The sequence below is a fragment of the Protomyctophum parallelum genome (assembly GCF_964188405.1).
Source record: "Protomyctophum parallelum genome assembly, chromosome: 21".
NCBI lineage: Eukaryota > Metazoa > Chordata > Actinopteri > Myctophiformes > Myctophidae > Protomyctophum > Protomyctophum parallelum.
The window spans coordinates 4,035,746-4,061,174 of record NC_139713.1 but is presented as its reverse complement, the minus strand read 5'-3'; the positions used below and the strand labels follow the sequence as shown (position 1 = coordinate 4,061,174).

The 25,429-nt window shown below is 43.8% G+C and overlaps 1 protein-coding gene and 1 long non-coding RNA gene across 2 annotated transcripts; both read right to left on the bottom strand.

Annotated features, from left to right (window-relative positions):
- Positions 1-1,258: 1,258 nt before the first annotated feature.
- Positions 1,259-20,700, bottom strand: LOC310879281 (uncharacterized protein). Its single transcript, XM_083793838.1, has 9 exons — positions 20,536-20,700; positions 16,369-16,471; positions 15,191-15,272; positions 14,109-14,229; positions 12,166-12,294; positions 10,793-10,854; positions 9,358-9,475; positions 8,165-8,423; positions 1,259-7,369 (listed from the first exon to the last, which is right to left on the bottom strand). The coding sequence occupies exons 1-9, from the start codon at positions 20,596-20,598 to the stop codon at positions 6,786-6,788; spliced, it is 1,521 nt and encodes a 506-aa protein (XP_083649964.1). The 5' UTR covers positions 20,599-20,700; the 3' UTR covers positions 1,259-6,785.
- Positions 20,701-21,841: 1,141 nt separating this feature from the next.
- Positions 21,842-24,365, bottom strand: LOC310879232. Its single transcript, XR_014570974.1, has 2 exons — positions 23,284-24,365; positions 21,842-23,148 (listed from the first exon to the last, which is right to left on the bottom strand). It is a non-coding gene; the product is annotated as an uncharacterized lncRNA (long non-coding RNA).
- Positions 24,366-25,429: the final 1,064 nt, after the last annotated feature.

The window sequence follows — 25,429 nt, the reverse complement described above, 5'->3', positions numbered from 1 at the left end:
CTTAAAGGTATTATGACATGATTTATAACATAATTTTCAAAACATTAAAAGTCTTGGCCATGGTCCTTCAAACGTGTCTAAAAAGTTTGAACACTCAACTCCACTCCAGTATTTCTTGACACGAGCTTTTGTGCATGTGTAAAGTTCATCCTGAGAAGCCATGGAAAAACACATTATTTTAGCCTGTAGATGTCGGTAATTCCCCCTTTCCTGTCAACCCAAGATGCGCTACTTTGAACACTTGGTAGGAACGTCGTCAAAAATAAAAGAGTCATCTAGGCCAGTTGGTATCCAGTGTAAGGACTTGTGTTGATTGACACAGCCAACAACAGAGCAGATTGATTTTTCTCTAGAAGCCATTATTAGTAAGTATTACAAAGAAACAAAGTTGCGGTCGACAATGAGGAAGCGGAGAAGAGAGGGTAGGCACTAGGCAGGGAGCAGAGGGGAGGGGGCGGAGTTTTAGCGGAGATCTACGTATATCTCTGCCGTCCAACCAGATGAGACATTTTTGCATAATTATTCACAAGAGTCCAGACAGCAGAGAATACACTGAATGTTCAAACTTCGTTTTTTTTTGGTGAAATTGATGTCAAGAAAAGCCAAAAAAGCCAAAAAATCTACAAAAATGTGTTTTAAATGTCACAATCCCTTTAAGACACGCAAAATACAGCCCTGTGTGTCCGGAGTAGAGGGGCTGTCGGAACAGGCAAGGAGGCCTGTTCCATACTCGCTGTATGCAAAAAAATAATTTTTTATCATGATTATTAGTGAGGACCTATTATAATGAAGATAGGTTGAAAAGTGGTGAAGTGGTCCTTTAATACATTCTCAACACTTCACCCTGAAAAAGGTCGTCATTCCAATTCATCTTTGGATTATTTGATCTACATCACTCTACTGCAGAATGTCACTTAGCAAATCTCCATATTTCTCGGGGGGTCCCCAGACTATTCTGGGGGTCCCCAGACTATTCTGGGGGTCCCCAGACTATTCGGGGGGTCCCCAGACTATTCTGGGGGTCCCCAGATGATTATCTTAATGTGTTTTTTCACTCGACAGTAAACGAACCAACATACAGAATAAGTGAAAACAGGACATTTTAACCACATCGTTAAGAACGAGACAAGTGTTGTGAAAACAGCCGATCTTCAAGCTCGGCTGTGCGCAGTGAGTTTGAGGATCGGCTATTTTCCACAATATTAATTTCATTATGAAAAACATCTCAACTATAAGTAGTGGTAATAAGAAGCACATAATAGGTGACTGTTTTTTTTATTAAGTTTGGGCATTTCTACAGATTTTTACACGTTATCTTACATTGTTTACAAAATGAGAGAGACGGTGCTTTGCTTTGAAAGGACTCTTCACTGAGATGATTTGTGCGATTTTAAAATGTAACCACTTTTTACACCCCCTAGCCTAGTACTAGCTCTGGTCCATAGCTCTAATGCTCCGGTCCATAGCTTTAATGCGTTGCATTTAGAGCTATGTTACTCTCAACTTCCGCCGCTCACATGAATGCAGACCAGCCTCTCCTCTTTAGCGTAAATAAAAAGAACGTTTTTGCTACTCACCAAAACAAAGGCGGGTTGTGTCATTAGAAAGCCTACTTTCCTTAGTGGACGCACTCTGAGCCCCCCACCACACGTATAAACTGTACTTTTTGGCCAAAAGGGGATTTTGTTTCCACCGGGAACAAAAATACTTTTAGTTACTCCGCTGCGCCTTCTACCGATATTGCCCAGAGAACTGCCTCATAGAGAATATTTTTCCTCTGGTGAAAATAAATCCCTTTCTGGCCAAAAAGTTGGGGGGCCTCAGAGAGTGCTTCCACTAAAGTAGGAAATTAGGCTTTCTAATGACACAACCCGCCTTTGTTTTGGTGAGTAGCAAAAGCGTTCTTTTTATTTACGCTAAAGAGGAGAGGCTGGTCTGCATTCATGCGAGCGGCGGAAGTTGAGAGTAACATAGCTCTAAATGAAACGCATTAGAGCTATGGACCAGAGCATTAGAGCTATGGACCAGAGCTAGCCTAATACATACTTACCCACTTCACACCCCATACTTATCCACTTTACACCCCATACTTATCCACTTCACACCACTCGGATATACTTAGCCTCGACATCCAGGGCTTTTATTTCCGTTGGCTGCGGCTCAAACAGTGAAAGCCTGGGGGGAACGTGAGACATTTCCTGGTCTCGGACAAGGACTAATCAAAGAGGACAGGAAGCGAAGACCGTACGGTGGACTCCATGTTGCTCCCTGGAAGGGAAGAAACGTGCGCAGTGGGCCTATATGCAGCCAACACTTCCGCGTTTAGCTTCCTTGGTCTTAATTGCACATGTTTTCGGTCCTTCCAGGGAGCAACATGGAGTCCACCGTACGGTCTTCTTTCCTTCCAGGGAGCAACATGGAGTCCACCGTACGGTCTTCTTTCCTTCCAGGGAGCAACATGGAGTCCACCGTACGGTCTTCTGTCCTGTTCTGTTCTGGTCTACTCGGCTTGTAGATCTGCTATTTTTCAATAGCTTAAAGCATAACATGATGCTAAACACCAAAATGGGTTCCCGTTCAGAATGGGTTAAGTGGCGTGGTGGTGTCCCCCAGGGCTCCTGCCCGGGTCCCCTTAGCGTTTCCCTCGACAACCGAATCTCCTCGCCAAAAACCATCTTATCTACAAGCGTGTACAGTAGCTTGTAGATCCACATTTTGTTGAGGGTTCGTTAAATGTAAATTGATGTCCCGCTGTCCTGAAACACTGATCTACACAAGTGTCTTCATTCGATAAGAAAAAAACGTGTCGATGACGTTGAAGTGGAAAACATAAAGCTTTGCGTTCCCTTTACAGAGATGTAGACGAAAGCAACGCAGAGGAAATGAGACACTTTCAGGAAGAGGGTTCCGTCGTGTTAAATAAAACATACTCTCCCCATGCCGTGGGCCCGGTGGAGACAACGCAAGAACAAGGTGTTCCGTTATAAAACATACTCTCCCCATGCCGTGGGCCCGGTGGAGACAACGCAAGAACAAGGTGTTCCGTTATAAAACATACTCTCCCCATGCCGTGGGCCCGGTGGAGACAACGCAAGAATAAGGTGTTCCGTTATAAAACATACTCTCCCCATGCCGTGGGCCCGGTGGAGACAACGCAAGAATAAGGTGTTCCGTTATAAAACAGGGGTTACCCACGAAAGCGAATGTTCCGTCAGGTTATAAAACTAAATGAAAGAATACGGTGTTTGTTATAAAAACAGGGGTTACCTATGTAACCTAATGCTTTGTCAGGTTTATAAAACTGCCTTCAGAAAACCCGCAGTTGGAATTAAACGCTGTACAAACACAACATCATTAGCTGTGCTAATTCAGGGCCAGGAGTGATGCTAACGACGCGCATACACGTCTTCTCTAATCACGTCTTCTCGGCACTCTTAGCGCCTTTATTCTGAAGGACTCCTCTGGCAGCATCCTAAGTGTTAACAGTGGAAAACCTACGACTGCAATATGAAATCATTTACGATGATGATGATGAGCAAATATAAAACGTGCTAGTATGAACCAAAGCTTTAAAGGTAAACACACCGGACGCCATTTTTAGCTGCGTTATTCCGTCAATTTTCCGAAAAGCGCGCCCAGCGTGCGACCACCTTTACTGTAAACTAGTGTGAACCAAACCTTTACAAAAATAAACTGCGGGGCGACTCCCTTCTAGGGATGCACCGATATGGAAATTCTGGACAGATACCGTTGTTTAAAATAACAATTTTAGCTGACACCGAATATATATATCTATCTTCATTTAGTTAGTCGTTTTTATTTCCTCCCTTTTGTGCTGCTTGGTAGACAACAGATAACCAACATAGAATCTACAGCTTGGTAGACTACAGATAACCAACATAGAATCTACAGCTTGGCAGACTACAGATAACCAACACACCAACATAGAATCTACAGCTTGGCAGACTACAGATAACCAACACACCAACATAGAATCTACAGCTTGGTGTAGAGCACCGAAGTCCTGACGTAACTCGCTCATCCCTTCGATTCCCCCCCTGGTTCGCGGAAGTAATTTCTCTATGGAGAATAACATGGGGTGATCTTAATATCGTCTACTATAAACGTTGTGGTCCAAAAATAAACAAGCTGTCTCTGCGTTATTGTCAGGGAGGTGTCTCTGTGTCGTTATATTGTCAGGGAGGTGTCTCTGTATCGTTATATTGTCAGGGAGGTGTCTCTGTATCGTTATATTGTCAGGGAGGTGTCTCTGTGTCGTTATATTGTCAGGGAGGTGTCTCTGTATCGTTATATTGTCAGGGAGGTGTCTCTGTATCGTATTTTTGACCAAAAGTGCCCTCTTACGGGATTTTAGCCCCTGCCCCTTTAACCCATTCTGACCGGGCACCCATTTTGGTGTGGGCATCATGTTATGCTTTAGCTATTGAAAAATAGCAGATCTACAAGCTCATATCGCGCCACTCGGTGGCGCGATATGAGCTTGTAGGTCTCGAAGAATAATCGAAGAACGACTGACATTTTTTTTAGAATCTGATCTCAGGTCAGAATGGGTTAATCAGACCCAGTGTGTGTCCAGTCAGTGGAAACCTCATATGAATCTGATCTCAGGTCAGAATGGGTTAACACTCTGCACGTCCCCGAACACACCAACAAAGAACCTACAGCTCGGTACAGGCTGCAGATAACCAACGCGTCCACCACACATCATCAACAACAGATACATATCGCCTACTGCCATCGGGTTCACGTCTGTTACGTTTTGTTGGCCCGATATTGACCGATAACGGCAAATATCGCCCGATACGGATATTATGTGGCCGATTCATCGGTGCATCCCTATATTCCCCCATTCCCTTTTTCAGCCTTCTACATCAATGGAAACTAAAAATCGTTAAGTTATTAAACGCTGTGATGTTTACTAGAGATGCTTCGATCAGGTTGTTTTGGGGGGGGTTTCATCGCCGATCTTTTGGGGGTGCCAACCGGCCGACCACCTATAGATCCGAGTCTTTTCGAGTTGCCGATCGGCCCGTTCACCGATCGGTGGCCGATCGATTGATCGGAGCACCTCTAGATGTTACCTCAAAACGTCCAAGACTCCAAGTCAATTCAAAACGACATCAAAAGGAAAAACCCAAAACTCAAAAGATTCATGAGCCTCAAAACTATGTCAGCCAGCGGGTTAAATGAACGAGGTTATGCCCAACTATAACAAAGTGCAAAGCAAAGCAAAGCAAAGTAAAGCAAAAGCAAAATAAACAACCTTTTCACCAAAACCAGATGTAGTAAAATAATCACAATGTGTGTGAAACGTCTGAAAGAAACAAAGCAGATGATGAGTCTTGGTGGTGGAGTGTACCGTTGGCATCTTAGGCCGGGCAGTGGTTCCCAAGATGGGGTCCCGGGGGGCCCCTAGGGGGTGTCCTTGAGGGACTTCCAGGGGGTCCCCAGCTAAATGATAATGAGGAACCTAATGGACCGTTCTCATGGGTCTGTAACTCAGGAGTATACAAACGGAACCAAATGGACCAGTCATGGCTCCATCCTGCCTTGTAGAGGTGATCCATAAGCTCACATGATCTATAAACTGATCTATAAACTCACATGCTGATCAAGGTCTCATTTGGAGGAGAAAAAGGGGAGTAATAAGCGCACGTACGCACGTGCACGTAATTTTATTTATTTATTTATTATGGATTAATGCCAATTAATCAAATCTCGTAATCTCGTTTTTTTGGCACATGGGGGTACAGTAGCTCTATTCACCGGATGTTCTCCTTTCAGCACAGACTGTGTTAACATATTGCGTTGTTTGTTGGGTTGTTGTGTTGTTGTCGTTTGTTGGGTTGTTGTGTTGTTGTTTGTTGTTGTTGTGAAATAAAATCTACCGCGGTAGATCGACGCCAAGCCCGACGTATTCACGCTCTGTCGCGCGACGGTGTCACAAGTTGAAAATAGCCGACCTAGAAGTTCATAAAGGACTGTTTTAGAGCTACAAGCTCACGAAGGCGCGCCGTGCGTAGGGATGGGACCATTAAACGCCATTATCGTGATAAAACGATACAAAATTATGATATCGTGGACATTTGAATTTATTTATTTAAGTTAGGATGAATTCACTTTTGTCGGGCTGTAAGTAATGCACCACTTAAACCCCTCCACAGTTGATGAAAAAAAAAGGATCTGTAAACCCTAATCTGAAAACCCTCTACAGTTGATAAAACAGATCTGTAACTACGTTCTTATTTCACAATAGGCAAACGAGTTAACAAAAGTGTCATTTAAAGTTTTAACCCATTCAGGGCGGGAACCCCTTTTGGTGTTTTAAGCATTTTGTTGTACTTTAGCTGTTGAAAAATAGCAGATCTACAAGCTCATAGTGCGGCACAGAGTGCCTATGAGCACTATGAGCTTGTAGATCTGCTATTTTTGAAAAATCTTGAAAATGTGGCGCAAATCTTTGAATATATATATTCTTTACTCAAATCTTTGTTTCTGGGGGGGGGGGGGTCCCTGGAACAACATAGGTCGGTGGCCAATTACATATAACTTTTGGGGGTCCTTGTGATAACCACCGATATAGAAACATGGGATTTTCTCTGAAAACGGTCAGGATTTAGAAGACATTTTTCGAATCGTCCTCGGGTCTAAATGGGTTAAAAAGCAATATTCCTTTTCATTATCGCGATAATACGGTTAATCTCTACGCGGTCGTCGTGTGACACCGTCCGACAAGTCGTGAACGAGCGAGCGGTGGCTCCAAACTAACCGGGCATGAGCAGAGCGGAGCGGGCTTTGTTGAGGGGAAGCCCCGCCCCTAGCGCACGCAGACCGTCCAATCCAGAGTCCAGATGGTGGTGGTGGTGGTGGTGGCCGGCGGAGGCCCCGCCCCCCACCAGGAGACCCGCGGCGGCGGCCGCGGGGTGGTGGTGGTGGCCGCCGCCGTCCAGCAGGGGGCAGCAGTGGACGAAGGACGCGTTGTTGTTGGAGTTGGAGTTAACGCACTGGAGACGACGAGGGAGGCAGCCGAGGTGGGCGGCGGTGGACTGTCGTGGCAGCAGCGCCCCCTGGTGGTGGTGGTGCTCTGGAGGGTCCGGTTCCGGAGCCAGGGAGCTGAGCATGGAGCTCCAGAGGCACAGGATGGACGTCGTGGAGGAGGAGGAGGGTGGCGTAGTCGAGTGGTGGTGGTGGTGGCGTGGTGGTCGGTAGGGCGGGGCCGGGGGCGCGGTGCCCGGGGGGGCGGGGGGGCCGCGGGTGCCGTGCGGCCAGCGGTGGTCGCGCCTCTCGTCGCCGCCGCCGTCGCTGGTCGTCGTCGACGACAGGACGCAGCCGGGTAGCAGCAGCAGGGCTGTCAATCAATCACCACGACAAAGTTAACGTTATCATTCTTCACTCTAAACATTGAGCTAGTAGGATAGAGCAGTGTTGTTGTTTTTGGCAGCAAATCTCTATTTTAGTTTGAGTCATTAGTCTCTTGAATAGTTTTCACTTAGTTTTAGTCACATTTTAGTCACCTGGAATGTATTAGTTTTAGTCGACTAAATGTCATGCAATTTTAGTCTGCTAAATCTACAGGTGATTTAGTCGACGAAAATTTATTTAGGCAGGGCCTTGATGCCGTCGTAATGACTGTTTTTACACTTGCTGAAAATAGCCGATCTACAAGCTCACAACGCGTCGCGCTTTGTGAGCTTGTAGATCGGCTATTTTCAGCATGCAACCAAGTGTTAAATGACTTATACTGGATCTCTTGTCCACTAGTCCCTTCCTAACATTTTTGTCTAGTTTTTATTTGTTGACGAAATTGTCAGTATATTTAGTCTTAGTTTTAGTCACCATAGCATAGTTTCCATTTAGTTTCCATTTAGTTTTCTTCAGTGGAAAAAGGTAGTCGACGAACATTTTTCGTCTTAGTTTTAGTCGACGAAAACAACACTGCTGTAGAGAGTCAATCCTAAGATACGTAGGCTAGCAAACATGGCTGGGAAGATGGACATGGGCATGTCCACCCCCCAAAAAAAAGCCGACGCGTTGTAAGCTCGTAGATCGTCTATTTCTGCTTTTTTATTTTATTTCAACGATTATCTCGAACCATTCCGATTGGACGGACGGTGTAAAGACAGACGGTGAGAGGCGTACGTACCGTGAGGCCGCTGGCCATGAGGAGCAGGAGTGGGCGGGGTCAGAGGAGGGGCCTCTGTGTCGCCGCTGGGCAGCGATGATTGGCCGACGTGGACCGCAGTGGGGGGAGGAGCCGGGCCCAGGAGGGGCTGCTGATTGGTGGAGGAGTTGGAGGAGGAGGAGGAGGGCCTGCTGGGGAGACTCAGCGTCTGCAGCACGGCGCTGGTGGCGATCAGAGCCGCTACGCTGGTCAGGTAGACCAGACCCAGCATGCAGCACACCTAGAGGACAACACAGGTTACTACACCAGACCCAGCATGCAGCACACCTAGAGGACAACACAGGTTACTACACCACACCTAGTGGACAACACAGGTTAATACGAGCTGTGTTGGTTGTTCAGTAGAACAATTGAAGTGGGAAGGAAAGAAATGACGTGTATAAACGCAACTACGCATCCTCCCAATTAAAACCGCAGGGTGCCTCTGGCTCAGACGTGTACACTAGAGTTCTTATCGGGCCCGGCCCTAAACTGGGCCCTAACTGATCAGGCCCGAGGCACGGCCTGGCCCGGCCCGACTAATTAGCATAGATTTTAGGCCCGAACCGGCCCTAAAGCGTCGGGGCGGGCCTGGTCGGGTTTTTGCAGAATTTGAGAACTCTACAAAGAGGAGTAAAAGTGAAAGGCCAGTCAGCACCATCTTCATAATAGATAAATACACAAACACAACACAGAACAGAACTATTAATTTTATTATTATAAACAAATTCAATATATATATATATTTTTTTAAGTGGTGAAACCACTTCTACATCCAGCTTACAGTCCGTGTGCCTGTTTGTGTGTACCCCTGTGTACCTGTGTGTGTGAGCATGAGTGGTGTGCGCATGGGTGAAATTGGAACGAGAGAAGTATGTGACATGGCTGCCACCTGCTGGACGCAAACGATACAGAGAAGAAATTGGAATGATACAAATTGGAATGATACAGAGAACCAATAGACAGGAGTTGCACCACTTGGTTCACACAGGTGTGATTTTTTTTTTAATGGAACTCGAGACCCGGCCCGGCCCTAAAACGTCAGGTTGTGTCGGGCCTGGTCGGGTTCGGGCAGAGTCTGAGAACTCTAGTATACACGTCTTTAGGTCGTATAAAAATCTTTCCATCTCCGATTAATTTCCCCAGAATTATTATTATTATTATTATTATTCTACCTTGGTAAAGTGTTGGTAGATTGCTGTCAGAGCGTGCCTCCATGCATTGTGCTCCAGCAGAACACAGAGGTCGGTGTAGGTGAACCATCCTCTCTTCATCCCCTGGCGCTCCGCAAGGCTGTGGAACACAAGGAGAAACCATACCAATGTCAACGCACAGCCCAGCCCAGCCCACAGAACACACTGTTGCTCTGCAATGCCGTATAGAACAGAGAGCAACCATACCAATGTCAACGCACAGCCCAGCCCAGCCCACACAACACACTGTTGCTCTGAAATGCCGTAGAACAGAGAGAAACCATACCAATGTCAACGGCGCACAGCACAACCCATAGAACACATGCTATGCAATGCTATAGAACACAGAGAGAAACTATTTAACCCGTTTAGACCTGACACTAGATTCTACAAAATGTCTTCTAAAGCCTGACAGTTTTCTTAAAAAACCTATGTTTCTATGTTAGCCGTTCTCAAACATTTTCATGTCAAGGACCCCCGAAAATATATGTAATTGGCCGCCAACCCCCATGTGAAAATATGTGGTTCCAGTGACCACCCAGAAGAAAAGATGAGAGTTAAAAACGCTCGCTCTGAAAGAATATATTGAAAAGATTTGCACCACATTTTCCAAAAATAGCACGTAAATAGCTTGTAGCGCTGCAATAGCTAAAGTATGGTTGCTTGACCCATAGGTGAGAGTAGGAACACTTCATGACCATAGGTGAGAGTAGGAACACTTCATGACCATAGGTGAGAGTAGGAACACTTCATGACCATAGGTGAGAGTAGGAACACTTCATGACCATAGGTGAGAGTAGGAACACTTCATGACCATAGGTGAGAGTAGGAACACTTCATGACCATAGGTGAGAGTAGGAACACTTCATGACCATAGGTGAGAGCAGGAACACTTCATGACCATAGGTGAGAGTAGGAACACTTCATGACCATAGGTGAGAGTAGGAACACTTCATGACCATAGGTGAGAGTAGGAACACTTCATGACCATAGGTGAGAGTAGGAACACTTCATGACCATAGGTGAGAGTAGGAACACTTCATGACCATAGGTGAGAGTAGGAACACTTCATGACCATAGGTGAGAGTAGGAACACTTCATGACCATAGGTGAGAGTAGGAACACTTCATGACCATAGGTGAGAGTAGGAACACTTCATGACCATAGGTGAGAGTAGGAACACTTCATGACCATAGGTGAGAGTAGGAACACTTCATGACCATAGGTGAGAGTAGGAACACTTCATGACCATAGGTGAGAGTAGGAACACTTCATGACCATAGGTGAGAGTAGGAACACTTCATGACCATAGGTGAGAGTAGGAACGGTAGACAGACAGCTTTGCCTTCTGGCTCAGCTCTCTTTTGGCCTTTTGGTACAGAGGTTTCTATAAGGTCTAACAGTAGAGAGCACCAACCTGGTTTCTAAGCGACTCAGAAGGTTGAAGTAGTCACTGGGCTCCGTGTAGAGGCTCCACTCCTGAAATGCAGAACACTGTGGTTACACACGTAACCTACACACATTAACAACACTGTGGTTACACACGTAGTTTTAAAGCCGTGTAGTGTGTGCTGCATAGAATAATCGTGCCCGATTATCCTGTAGTGTGTGGTGCTATCAGATTTCAGATCGGCTAGTGTAAGGCCACCTTAAGTGTACTCACGAATCACGATGGCGTTGAGGAAAGCCATGAATGTATAGGGTCAGTGAACTCAAAGCCATGAATGTATAGGGTCAGTGAACTCAAAGCCATGAATGTATAGGGTCAGTGTTATGAGGAAAGCCATGAATGTATAGGGTCAGTGAACTCAAAGCCATGAATGTATAGGGTCAGTGAACTCAAAGCCATGAATGTATAGGGTCAGTGTTACTCAAAGCCATGAATGTATAGGGTCAGTGTTATGAGGAAAGCCATGAATGTATAGGGTCAGGTGTATAGGTCATAATGTATAGGGTCAGGTCATGAATGTATAGCAGGGGTCCTCAACTAGAAATGATGAAGGTAAATGGTAAATGGTGCATTTATATAGCGCCTTTATCCAAGGCGCTTTACAGAGATTGTGCATTACATTCACCCATTCATACACCGATGGCAGCGGAAACCATGCAAGGCACCAACTAGCACATCGGGAGCAATTAGGGGTTCAGTGTCTTGCTCAAGGACACTTCGACAGTAACTCTGGGGGAGCCCGGGTTCGAACTGGCAACCTTACGGTTACCATCCAGGCACTCTACCCCTGAGCCACCGCCGCCCCGGTCCACAAATATTCTTTTGAATAAGACCGAGGTCCGGTCCCATGCGCGGCGTCCATCGGAGAGCGGGGCTCTATGCCCGTTTAGTATGGTCAAGCCAAGCTTATACAAATCAGATCCCCTTCCACCCAACCAATAATGGGGTGCAGAGTGCAGGCCCGGAGTGGAACTCCAAATCAGGCCGGGAGTTATACGCCCTGGCAGGCCACACTGTGCGCGCGCATAGCGCGCGCCAGAATTTTGGGGGCCCTTGGGGGACATTTTGGGGGCCTTTGCAGCAATTTCACATGAGAAATGTACCATCTGATGTTATTTATATTATTAACTTAATATTAACTTTTTTTTTCAGCGGTCCGCCAGTTGAGTACCCCTGATGTATAGGGTCAGGTCAGTGAATGTATAGGGTCAGGTGTATAGGTCATAATGTATAGGGTCAGGTCATAATGTATAGGGTCAGGTCATAATGTATAGGGTCAGGTCATAATGTATAGGGTCAGGTCATAATGTATTGTATAGGGTCAGGTCAGTGGTACTCACGATGGCGTTGAGGAAAGCCATCTCCAGGCCGTTGACCGTTTGCACGTCCAGTTTTCCTGCCGTTCCCCATTCGTCGTTGAACACCTCCTCGTCTTCACCTTCGTCGTACAGGTACTTACTGGCAACCATCTGAAATTAACATAAAGTATCATAAATTAAAAACACCTTTGGATTTTTCAAAAAGTAGCAGACCTACAAGCTCATTGCGCGCCACTCGGTGGCGCGCAATGAGCTTGTAGATCTGCTATTTTTCAATATAAAAGTACAACATAATGCTTAGTTAAAACACCAAAAGGGGGTCCCGTCCAGAATGGTTTAAGAGGAGGATATGTTCTTATTTTCCATCGCCAAAATTAAGCCATTTCTCTCAATTTACAATTTACAATTTAGGCATTTAGCAGACGCTCTTAATCCAGAGCGACTTACATTTAAGCAAGAACAAAAGCATGGGAATACATCACATAAAAGTATTTATCATGAAACATGCGTAAGCTAAGAAAGTAACAGTGGAATATCTATATAATTAAACTATACATACACTATACATATAAACTATACATATTTACTACTATGCTATACATATGTACTATGGCGTGCTATGACTAAATACAATACAATTATAGTGCTGTCTACATAACATGCTATAAGTCTGTATCAAATGCTATCTAAGCCAACATAAATGCTATCTAAGGGGTTAGGGTAAGTGCTATGGGCCATGATGGAGTCTGAAAAGGTGGGTTTTCAGGCTACGGCGGAAGATTGGGATTGATGCTGCAGTTCTGACTGCAATGGGAAGTGCATTCCACAGTTTTGGAGCCAGAAGGGAGAAGAGTTTGGGACGTGTGGAGCGTTGTCCCGGCGTTTTTAGTGAGGGTACTTCCAGCTTCCCTGCGTTGGCTGATCTGAGTGCGCGGGAGGGTTTGTAGGGTTCAATCATACTTGTAAGATATGGGGGAGCCATACCTTTGGTTGCTTTGAATGCCAGCATCAGAGTTTTGTATTCTGTGCACACACACTCCACACACAACCTCGATATAGTCGTCATCCATGCATACCTATCATCCAGTCTACATCCTGGGCTCTACACACCCTCCACCAACCTAGTCCCCATATATGGGGGACAAGGGGAGAGCAACGGACTTGAACTCATGCTTCCTTCATGCCTGAGTGTCCAAGTTGCTCCTTTACACCTGACAGGGGGGAGTTTCCCTGGTTGGACGTAGCGCGTGGAAGGAACACGTTATTCCAACCAGTTCCTTTCCCCTCCATCAGGCTGGTCAGGGGGAGGCAGTTTACCATGCATACCTATCATCCAGTCTACATCCTGGGCTCTACACACCCTCCACCAACCTAGTCCCCATATATGGGGGACAAGGGGAGAGCAACGGACTTGAACTCATGCTTCCTTCATGCCTGAGTGTCCAAGTTGCTCCTTTACACCTGACAGGGGGGAGTTTCCCTGGTTGGACGTAGCGCGTGGAAGGAACACGTTATTCCAACCAGTTCATCCCGTCTACATCATTGTAACTCCCTCTACACCGGAGTCGTCCCTATCCCGTCTCCAACTGGTGCGAAACGAAACTATGAGCTTGTAGATCTGCTATTTTTCAACAGCTAAATTAGGGAAGGGACTCAATCTGAAGGAACTAGATTAAAAAGTGATGAAATGTTTGCATCTGCATACTGACCTGACGAAGATCTGTGAAGATGGAAACGTTGTCCATTCAATAAAGTAATTCTTTACCAAAATAATGGTGTGCGGGCCCTACCTCCTTCCATAATAGACTAAATTATAACATAATGTTTAAAACACCAACAGGGGTTCCCGCCCCAAAATGGGTTAAACGTCTTTGTTGTCTACCGTACCATAACTATGCATTGTTAAATGTGCTATACAAATACAATTGATTTGATGCCCTATGACCCCTGACCTATGACCTTACCATGGAGATCAGGAAGAGGTCGGAGGAGGAGATGTTCTGCAGGTATTCGGGGTTTCTGTGTCGGAGTCGCTCGATGTAGACCAGAGCTAGCATCATAGCGCATGGAGAGATGCACGCCTCTCTGCAATACATAACACATGTAAGACACGCACAAAACATATATAACCCATTCTGACCGGGCACCCATTTTGGTGTCAGCATCATGTTATGCTTTAGCTATTTAAAAATAGCAGATCTACAAGCTCATATCGCGCCACCGAGTGGCGCGATACGAGCTTGTAGGTCTGCTATTTTTGAAAAAAATCGAAGAACGACTGACATTTTTAGAATCTGATCTCAGGTCAGAATGGGTTCAGCAGACCAGTGTGTGTCCAGCGGAAACCTGGTATGAATCTGATCTCAGGTCAGAATGGGATAAAACACAACAAAATTAGTGGTGCAACTCCGTGTGGGGGTCCCCAGTGGATCTCCGGAACTTCCAGACCCACAGGAACGCGCCCAGGGGCGAGACAGGGCTCGACAGTGCGAGCAGGTACTCTCATTTGCTAGTAAAAATAGTACCGTGCGAATTGTGAAATGCAATTTGTAGCACCAGCGCGACTACAGAATGTGACCGTTCAATCGCGATAAAGACAAGGCTCTGAATGACACAGCAAATGCACATTCTATGAGTCGCAATTCTACACCTTGATTTACATTTCTGTAGTACGGCAGTGTGTCGTTCGCAGAAAAGGGCAGATCTACAAGCCAACAACGTGTGGAGGCTGGATGCGTCGTTAGCTTGAAGATCTTGCCGTTCTTCCCTGGCAGGCAGCAGACAGAGCATCAGAGCCAACGCAGCAAGGATAGCATGATGCTATAGCATCAACGGACGGAATTGCTTGTTCTCCCCGACACGTTGAATGCTAAAGTTATTTTCAAAGTTTGTAATGTTCGAACGTTACCCGATAAAACTTTTAACCAAACGCGGGTGAAACAGCGTGCACGCACGAAGAGTGCATGACATGCACACAAAGAGTTCTGACATTCCATATGTTGATCCTTCCTACAACAGGAATACTTAGCTCCATACATCCACTAACCTGGCGACGTGCGCGGCGTACTTCTTCTGTAGCTTGCGTATGGGGCTGGGGGCAGCTTTATGGAGGAACTCCACAGCGATATCTGGAAGAGAAATATGGATACACTTAATGGATATATGGATACAGTTAATGGATACAGATAATGGATATAAAATGGTAAATGGTGCATTTATATAGCGCTTTTATCCAAGGCGCTTTACATAGATTGTGCATTACATTCACCCACACATTCACACACCGATTGCGGCGGAAGCCATGCAAGGTACCAACCAGCACATCGGGAGCAATTTGGGGTTCAGTGTCTTTCCCAAGGACACTTCCGACATGTAGACAGGAGGAGCCGGGATTCGAACCGCCGACCCATATGGATCATTGGACGACCTGCTCTACCTCCTGAGCCACAGCCGCCCCCGATATGGATACAGATTCATGGAGGAACTCCATGTCGATATCAACCTCATAGAGACCAGAGAGCAGATTCTACAACATGTCTTCTAAATCAGGGGTGGGCGCACCGATACGCATTTTGAGCTTGTAGATCTGCTATTTTTGAGGGGCGGCTTGCCCCTCCTATACACAGGTTTAATGTTTGCGGGGTTTTTTTAACCGCGGTAATGAACCCGATACCGCGGTATGCGTTACATACCGGCGGTATGGCGGTATTGCGGTTATTGCACCCAGCCCTACTGCCGACCACAACTCAAAACATTTTGTTTTCCGGGCTCCCCCAGGGTTAGTGTTTAAGTGTCCTTGAGCAAGACTCTGAACCCCTAATTGCCACATTAAATGTGTGTGTGTGAATGGGTGAGTCATGTAATGCACAAATTACAATCTATGTAAAGGGGTGCGTGCGTGCGTGTGTTTAACCCTTTGAGGACTGACCTGTGACATCATTGTGTTTAACCCTTTGAGGACTGCCCTGTGACATCATTGTGTTTAACCCTTTGAGGACTGACCTGTGACATCATTGTGTTTAACCCTTTGAGGACTGACCTGTGACATCATTGTGTTTAACCCTTTGAGGACTGACCTGTGACATCATTGTGTTTAACCCTTTGAGGACTGCCCTGTGACATCATTGTGTTTAACCCTTTGAGGACTGACCTGTGACATCATTGTGTTTAACCCTTTGAGGACTGACCTGTGACATCATTGTGTTTAACCCTTTGAGGACTGACCTGTGACGGGGCCAGAGAGGACGTCCAGAGTGACATCAGAGTCCAGGCCGTAGTAGAGTCTCTTCCTCACTCGCTCCGAGAGCTTCTGGTGACCAGGAAGAAACTGTAGATACAGTATGATAGCTGGATTATTATTATTATTAACCCATTCTGACCTGAGATCAGATTCATACGAGGTTTCCACTGGACACACACTGGTCTGACGAACCCATTCTGTCCCGAGATCAGATTCATACGAGGTTTCCACTGGACACACGCTGGTCTGACGAACCCATTCTGACCTGAGATCAGATTCATACGAGGTTTCCACTGGACACACGCTGGTCTGACGAACCCATTCTGACCTGAGATCAGATTCATACGAGGTTTCCACTGGACACACGCTGGTCTGACGAACCCATTCTGACCTGAGATCAGATTCTAAAAATGTCAGTCGTTCTTCGATTTTTTTCAAAAATAGCAGACCTACAAGCTCGTATCGCGCCACTCGGTGGCGCGATATGAGCTTGTAGGTCTGCTATTTTTCAATAGATAAAGCATAACATGATGCCAACACCAAAATGGGTGCCCGGTCAGAATGGGTTAAATACCTGTGGTGAATTGAACACATTCGTTACATGGGTTGAATGTTCCGATTCCGATTGGTCAATCGAGTTATGTCTTGATAACAGACTGCTCCGCTCTATAACAGACCGCTGCCTAATCAAACCCTCTGAGCACCTGCTGTGCCCCGCTTGATTTACTGCCGTTTCCAACATGACAGCCATGTACACACACACACACACACACACACGCACACGCACACGCACACACACACACAGAGTTTTTGAAAGCGAGAAATAGACAAAGCTGCAGTACCCGAAAATGGATTCTCTATTTGATCAACTCACTTCCTTGGTTTTCCGACAGTGCTCCAGCCCTGCAGCTGGCCAGACGCAGCCAGCGCGAACTTATGGAATACCTTTTGTGTGTTTTGTGTGTTTTCGGTCAATTTATTAATTTATGTTAGGTACGACCATGTAATAAGCGGGATAATATCTGAATTATTAGCCAGATATAGAGGGTATGTGCGTGACATCATCATCATCATCATCATCAAACCCGGAAGTTATGCAGGAACGCCTGCCGAGTGGCAAAAAACTACTTTCTGGCCTTGACAGCCCCATTCATCCACACAGAGAAGTCCTGTCTGATTGCATTAAACAACATTAAACGATGTTAAACTCACTCTGCATGTTGCTTTGCCACTCGATGTGCCATTCACTTTAACCCATTCTGGGCGGGAACCCCTTTTGGTGTTAGCACTATGTTATGCTTTAGCTATTGAAAAATAGCAGATCTACAAGCTCATAGCGCGCCACCGAGTGGCGCGCTAAGAGCTTTTAGGTCTGCTATTTTTTGAAAAATCAAAGAACGACTGACATTTTTTTAATCTGATCTCAGGTCAGAATTGGTTAATCAGACCAGTGTGTGTCCAGATTGGTTCTAGATATAATAATACCTAGGTAGGTAGGTAGGTAGGTAAGTATGTAGGTACTAGGTAGGTAGCTAGGTAGCAGAGCCATAGAGTAAGACAGAGTTACGACAACTCCGTTCACTTCATGGGGCTTCAGTCCAAAGGAGGCTCTCCTACATAGACTTCTATTGGTCACTTCATGGGGCTTCAGTCCAAAGGAGGCTCTCCTACATAGACTTCTATTGGTCACTTCATGGGGCTTCAGTCCAAAGGAGGCTCTCCTACATAGACTTCTATTGGTCACTTCATGGGGCTTCAGTCCAAAGGAGGCTCTCCTACATAGACTTCTATTGGTCACTTCATGGGGCTTCAGTCCAATGGAGGCTCTCCTACATAGACTTCTATTGGTCACTTCATGGGGCTTCAGTCCAAAGGAGGCTCTCCTACATAGACTTCTATTGGTCACTTCATGGGGCTTCAGTCCAAAGGAGGCTCTCCTACATAGACTTCTATTGGTCACTTCATGGGGCTTCAGTCCAAAGGAGGCTCTCCTACATAGACTTCTATTGGTCACTTCATGGGGCTTCAGTCCAAAGGAGGCTCTCCTACATAGACTTCTATTGGTCACTTCATGGGGCTTCAGTCCAAAGGAGGCTCTCCTACATAGACTTCTATTGAAATGGGACAACCGGAAGTTTACGGAATGCATTGGAGTCTATGGGCTGGCGCCGAGTACATGAACCAACGTGAGACCGGGCTGTTTTCTGCCCCCCTCAATGTCATAACTGTCTATAGTCTATGGCTCTGGTAGGTAGCTGGCTGGCTGGCTGGCTACCTGCATTGCTTAACCCATTTTGGTGTTAGCATCATGTCGTGCTTTAGCTATTGAAAAATAGCAGATCTACAAGCTCATAGCGCGCCACCGAGTGGCGCGCTACGAGCTTGTAGGTCTGCTATTTTTTTTAAATCGAAGAGCGACTGACATAGAAGACATTTTTAGAATCTGATCTGATCTCAGGTCAGAATGAAAACTGTCAGGATGTAGAAGGACATTTTTAGAATCTGATCTCAGGTCAGAATGAAAACTGTCAGGATGTAGAAGACATTTTTAGAATCTGATCTCAGGTAGGTAATTAGGTGTCCCCTAGCCTGGTAGCCGGCCGCAGTGTTGATTTAGTCGACTAAAACTAAGATGAAAAATGTCCGTCGACTACCTTTTTTCACTGACGAAAGCTGAGTGGAAACTAAATGAAAACTAAGCTATGATGACTAAAACTAAGACTAAATATACTGACAATTTCGTCAACAAATACAAAATAGACTAAAATGTTAGGAAGGGACTAGTGGACAAGAGATCCACTATAAGTCACTTTACAATTAGTTGCATGCTGAAAATAGCCGATCCACAAGCTGGGGGGGGGGGGCTTGTAGATCGGCTATTTTCAGCAAGTCATTACGACAGCATCAAGGCAAGCCAAAACACATTTTGTTTGACTAAATCAGCTGTAGATTTAGTCGACTAAAATCTTATGACATTTAGTCGACTAAAACTAGACTAACACTAAAACATTCCGGGTGACTAAAATGTGACTAAAACTAAATTAAAACTATTCAAGAGACTAAAACTGAAATTTGCTGCCAAAAACAACACTATAGCCCCCGATACGTTCCCTCGGTCCCTACGCTGTAGAAACCTTCTCTTATGGGGGTCCCTGGAATATCTTTTCAAATGGCGGTCAGCTGGGCAAATTAGTGTCAATTTGGGGGTCCTTCACATGAACATTTCTGGGAATTCTGTAGCTACAGAATGAGCGTGGGGACTGACTAGGTGTCAGCCAAGTTAAACAACTCAGTGGTTAACTTGGCTTCCAGGGGGTCCCCCCAAGCTAAATTATAGTTTGTAACCAAATGGACCTTTATGGGTCTGTATGTAACTCTGAGAGTGTACACAGGTCCATTTGGTTCTCTTTGTACACTCCCAGAGTTAAATTAACATTGATTGTACAATATAAATGTGGGGTCCGAGAGATTCCATTAAATGGGGACCAATATGCATGTCAAACTGGAAATTAAACTGGTTGAGAATAACTAGCCGTACAAATCTTCTCTTAATGAAGAATGTTTTCAAATGGGGGTCCGCCGGGCTAATTAGTGTCAATTTGGGGGCCCTTGACATGGACATTTTGGGGAACTACGGAACTATAGTTAGTTCCTTCCCCTAGCTATAATGAGCTGAAGGTAAATGACAGCTGAACAGTACTATAGAGTACAGAAGTTAGAACAACAATATTACCATACATGGAAACACATACAGTTCTTAGATTAATGTCAAAATGTCAGCGTAATCTCCATAGTTTTGTCGAAGCATTATTATTTGCCTTTAAATATAACTGTCACTATAGTTAGTATAAACTACTATAAAGCCTACTTTAGGGATTCCACTTTCACATCCGTGAAACAATAACAACACATTATTAAACATCACAAAACTGCCATAGATCATATAATAAATTAACCAGATAATATAACTAACACTAGTATTAATGGCCACGTTTTAACACGTTTGTCTTCTTTAGGGTGTAAAGAAAACAACAACAATAATAATAATAATGTCAGCTGTCACAGCTAACATGCTAACGTTATTAGCCCATTAGCTCGCGCTGGTCCCTGCAGTTATAAAACAGAACAAACCAAACTAAAGACAAACTGACCGTAAACTCCTGGAAGTCCGACAGCTGGAACTTCTTCTCGTTGAACAACGCGTCGAAGTCCATTTTTTTGTTGTTTGTCGTGTCGTGTTTTATTAGTTTTTCTTATTAAATAAAACAGACTTTAGCAGGCTAGGCTAAAAGGCTAGCCGCTCGCGACTACTAGCGCGAAGCTGTTTGGTTTCATAATAACCACTGGATCCCATCGCTCGGAGGGACGCCCTGACAGACAGACAGCATCCATCCCCCCATAGCCCGGATGGTGATTGGCTGCTTGGTGGCAGGTATTGGTTGCCAGGGAGACGTAATTCGCAGAGATGTGAATTGTGAAGCTTTATTGATACCTCCAACATGCATTGATGATGGTCAGGGGATCTTAGTATAATCTTATCTGAAACTAAGAAGGAATTGACTTTAAAGAAACAGTAGGAATTTAATAAAAAAAAACAAAAAAACACATTTGTTTTTTGATGTTTGTTTCTGAACAAATATTAAATATTGGTTCACCTTTCTAATATTCTAGCCCACAAAATAAATCTGGACCATGCTTACATTTTCGGACCGAACCTTGGCGCAGATAATTAAGCCTGGGACCGAGGCTAGGTATTTTGGCATAACCAAAATACCAAGATCTGCTATTTTCGGTGTACAGACTACAGAGCATAAAATCAACATTACAAAGGTTTTCATTTTGAAAGACAAGAGCAAGAAGCTGCTTTTATTTTACTCTGTCGCCCTCAAGTGGACAAAATCAGCAACAGGCTTTACAACCAGTTTGTTTTCCGCCTGACATTTATAGGCTATACTTTAGTTTGGAGGTTTGACGAAAGTTATATTTGAAAATAGAGCTTTCAAATATCTGTAAAATGAAAACATAACAGACCACTCAATGTAATTAAATTGTACCATTAACTTAAAAATGTACAATAATCTACGTATTATAGTTCAATTATTTTAATTCCTTAGGTTTTAAGTTCATAGATTGTAGCTCACCCATTGTAATTTAAGCTGCTTGTTGAAAGGTTTCCCCCCCTCTTTCGTTTGTTGACACAACATAGAAAGAAGCACGTTATTTTTTTTTATGAACACCAGACCCTGCACAACAAGCTATCAAAAAAAGAGAATACAGAAACATTTTATTCTTTTAAAAACTATGGATGGAGCAGAGAATATTCACCATTTCAGCAACGCAGAGGAGCGCCTTCACCAAACAATGAATGTAGCTAGCTGTGGAAATAGTGTATTTGGACTTACCAGGCAGAGCAAGGAATTAACTTTGATAAGTCTGTCTAGTAGTGAAATAGTTCACTTCACCAACCACCAACCAGTTTATTCATTGAGCTGACTATACAAGTTAAAAAAAAACATTACTCTTGAGATCTACTGATGTGGTAAACACTACAATTGATAAAACTAAGATACAGAATAAAACGTCAGCACTCGACTGTAGGTAATAAACACAGATCAAAGCATTTACGGGCACTAGTATGATCGCTTCACAGGAATCCCACACATTTTTACCAATGAATTCAAATTGGTAAAAATGTGTCTTGTTTAACCCAATTTCCAGACCTATATATATATAACATTCAGCGCCATAATTAATCTCTTACTCCTTGTGTGCAATAAAATACCCAAAGACAGGCAGTGCAGCAACAATAAAGCATATTCCAATGAAATGACTGTTGTGCCAAATGTCTTTCTAATCTACACCACCGTCCTATCCTAGGGCCCGGGATCACGCTGCAGCACGTTGTGAGCTTGTAGATCTGTTCTTTTTGTCACGGTGTCAAGCTGTGCTTAATTTGACACCGCAGCCATGATTGCCTACAGCTGGGCACCGCGCTGCGGACTCGTCTATAGGCCTATAGGCCATATTAACAAGAACTGAGATCAAGTCTCCCCTTAATTATTCTGAGCAGTATAGACGCCTTACACACAATTAAATATAATGCAAATATAGATTGAAAAGCTTTCGACAAAAGACTGAAGGGACAGAAACACTGATAATCATGACAGTTCACTTTCATATTGATCTCTTTTAGCCGGTCACAAAGTGCCCCCAATTCATCTTTAAACACAATGCTCAAAAATGGGTTTTTATCTATATTAATAGATTCAACATTCGTATAATAATACTACTAGTATAACGTCATATCTGTTAACCATAAACATGTTTGGTTCACAAGCTGTAACAATTAAGTTTTACATTTCAGTTCTCAACACTGTAACTTTTACTTTCCCCGTGGGAAAACAGTTGCAACTGAACAAGAAATCACGTGAATAAAAACAGGCTTCTTATATCTGGACACAGAATGGACGGCTTCCTGAGCTGTAGCAGCCTTTAGGCGGCGTGTCTTGTCCACCAAAGTGCCATTTGTTTTTCTTCCCCAGGTGAAAATGCAAAGGCACTCGCGAGGCAAGGTTCAACTCCCAGAGTTGAACCTTTTTCCCCCCCAACTCTCGTCAACATGGAATAATGCTAAATAAATAAGAGCTCATGACTGAAATCAGATTAGGATTTTTTTTATGTCGGTCCGAATCTGTGATTTGTGAAACAGCACGCAGGTTTCCTAAACAATGAACAGATATTTAGGACTGGGGTGTTAGATGCCACTATTCTATTTCTAACCCTAACCCTAAACAATGAACAGATATTTAGGACTGGGGTGTTAGATGCCACTATTCTATTTCTAACCCTAACCCTAAACAATGAACAGATATTTAGGACTGGGATGTTAAAGATGCCACCATTCTATTTCTCTAGATTGAGGCTTTAGTTTCATGATAAATGCGAGAGCATTACGGTTTTATGGAAGATACTTCTGAACATGTTTTCCATTTTGACCACTTAGTTCAAACACTGCGACGTGTTGTGAGCTACAACACGTCGCGGTGGAATCCCAATGACGGACATCAGTCTTGGCAACTCGATGCAAACCGTGCTCCGTGTTGAGGAAAAAATAATAATAACCACGGTGGACTTAGAACCTAGTTTTTTTTGGACATTCAACTGTCATTGTTTTTCCGCTAACCCGGAAAGAAAAAAAAAGAAAGAAAACCTGACAAATCATGCATAAGTGTTCACTCACCACACCTGATGACTTACAGTGCAAAGACATATTTATTTTATCGGTGGAGCTTTGAGCTGCGTGGTTACCACGCCACGATGTAACTACAAATAGTTGTGGGCACCATTTCATTCCGGGTATATGATCCGGTTGGGAGTGGATGATATCGTTACGTCATGTTGTAGTATTGTTTTGTAGTCATCAGGATGATATTGTTACGTCATGTTGTAGTCATTGTTTTGTAGTCATCAGGATGATATCGTTACGTCATGTTGTAGTATTGTTTTGTAGTCATCAGGATGATATTGTTACGTCATGTTGTAGTCATTGTTTTGTAGTCATCAGGATGATATCGTTACGTCATGTTGTAGTATTGTTTTGTAGTCATCAGGATGATATCGTTACGTCATGTTGTAGTATTGTTTTGTAGTCATCAGGATGATATTGTTACGTCATGTTGTAGTATTGTTTTGTAGTCATCAGGATGATATCGTTACGTCATGTTGTAGTCATTGTTTTGTAGCCATCAGGATGATATTGTTACGTTATGTTGTAGTATTGTTTTGTAGTCATCAGGATGATATCGTTACGTCATGTTGTAGTATTGTTTTGTAGTCATCAGGATGATATTGTTATGTCATGTTGTAGTATTGTTTTGTAGTCATCAGGATGATATTGTTACGTCATGTTGTAGTATTGTTTTGTAGTCATCAGGATGATATTGTTACGACATGTTGTAGTATTGTTTTGTAGCCATCAGGATGATATTGTTACGTTATGTTGTAGTATTGTTTTGTAGTCATCAGGATGATATCGTTACGTCATGTTGTAGTATTGTTTTGTAGTCATCAGGATGATATTGTTACGACATGTTGTAGTATTGTTTTGTAGTCATCAGGATGATATTGTTACTTCATGTTGTAGTATTGTTTTGTAGTCATCAGGATGATATTGTTACGACATGTTGTAGTATTGTTTTGTAGTCATCAGGATGATATCGTTACGTCATGTTGTAGTATTGTTTTGTAGCCATCAGGATGATATTGTTACGACATGTTGTAGTATTGTTTTGTAGTCATCAGGATGATATTGTTACTTCATGTTGTAGTATTGTTTTGTAGTCATCAGGATGATATTGTTACTTCATGTTGTAGTATTGTTTTGTAGCCATCAGGATGATATTGTTACTTCATGTTGTAGTATTGTTTTGTAGTCATCAGGATGATATTGTTACGTTATGTTGTAGTCATTGTTTTGTAGCCATCAGGATGATATTGTTACGACATGTTGTAGTATTGTTTTGTAGTCATCAGGATGACATCGTTACGTTATGTTGTAGTATTGTTTTGTAGTCATCAGGATGATATTGTTACGTTATGTTGTAGTATTGTTTTGTAGTCATCAGGATGATATCGCTACGTCATGTTGTAGTATTGTTTTGAAGTCATCAGGATGATATCGTTACGTCATGTTGTAGTATTGTTTTGTAGTCATCAGGATGATATTGTTACATCATGTTGTAGTATTGTTTTGTAGTCATCAGGATGATATTGTTACATCATGTTGGAGTCATTGTTTTGTAGCCATCAGGATGATATTGTTACATCATGTTGTAGTATTGTTTTGTAGTCATCAGGATGATATTGTTACATCATGTTGGAGTCATTGTTTTGTAGCCATCAGGATGATATTGTTACATCATGTTGTAGTATTGTTTTGTAGTCATCAGGATGATATTGTTACGTCATGTTGTAGTATTGTTTTGTAGCCATCAGGATGATATTGTTACATCATGTTGTAGTATTGTTTTGTAGTCATCAGGATGA

Coding starts and splice junctions, on each gene's coding strand:
- LOC310879281 (XM_083793838.1), bottom strand. CDS start 20,598: ATGGACTTCGACGCGTTGTTCAACGAGAAGAAGTTCCAGCTGTCGGAC. Junction 15,273..16,368: donor CCTCTCTGGCCCCGTCACAG/GTCAGTCCTCAA, acceptor TTTCTCTTCCAG/ATATCGCTGTGGAGTTCCTC. Junction 12,295..14,108: donor ACCTCTTCCTGATCTCCATG/GTAAGGTCATAG, acceptor TGTTAATTTCAG/ATGGTTGCCAGTAAGTACCT.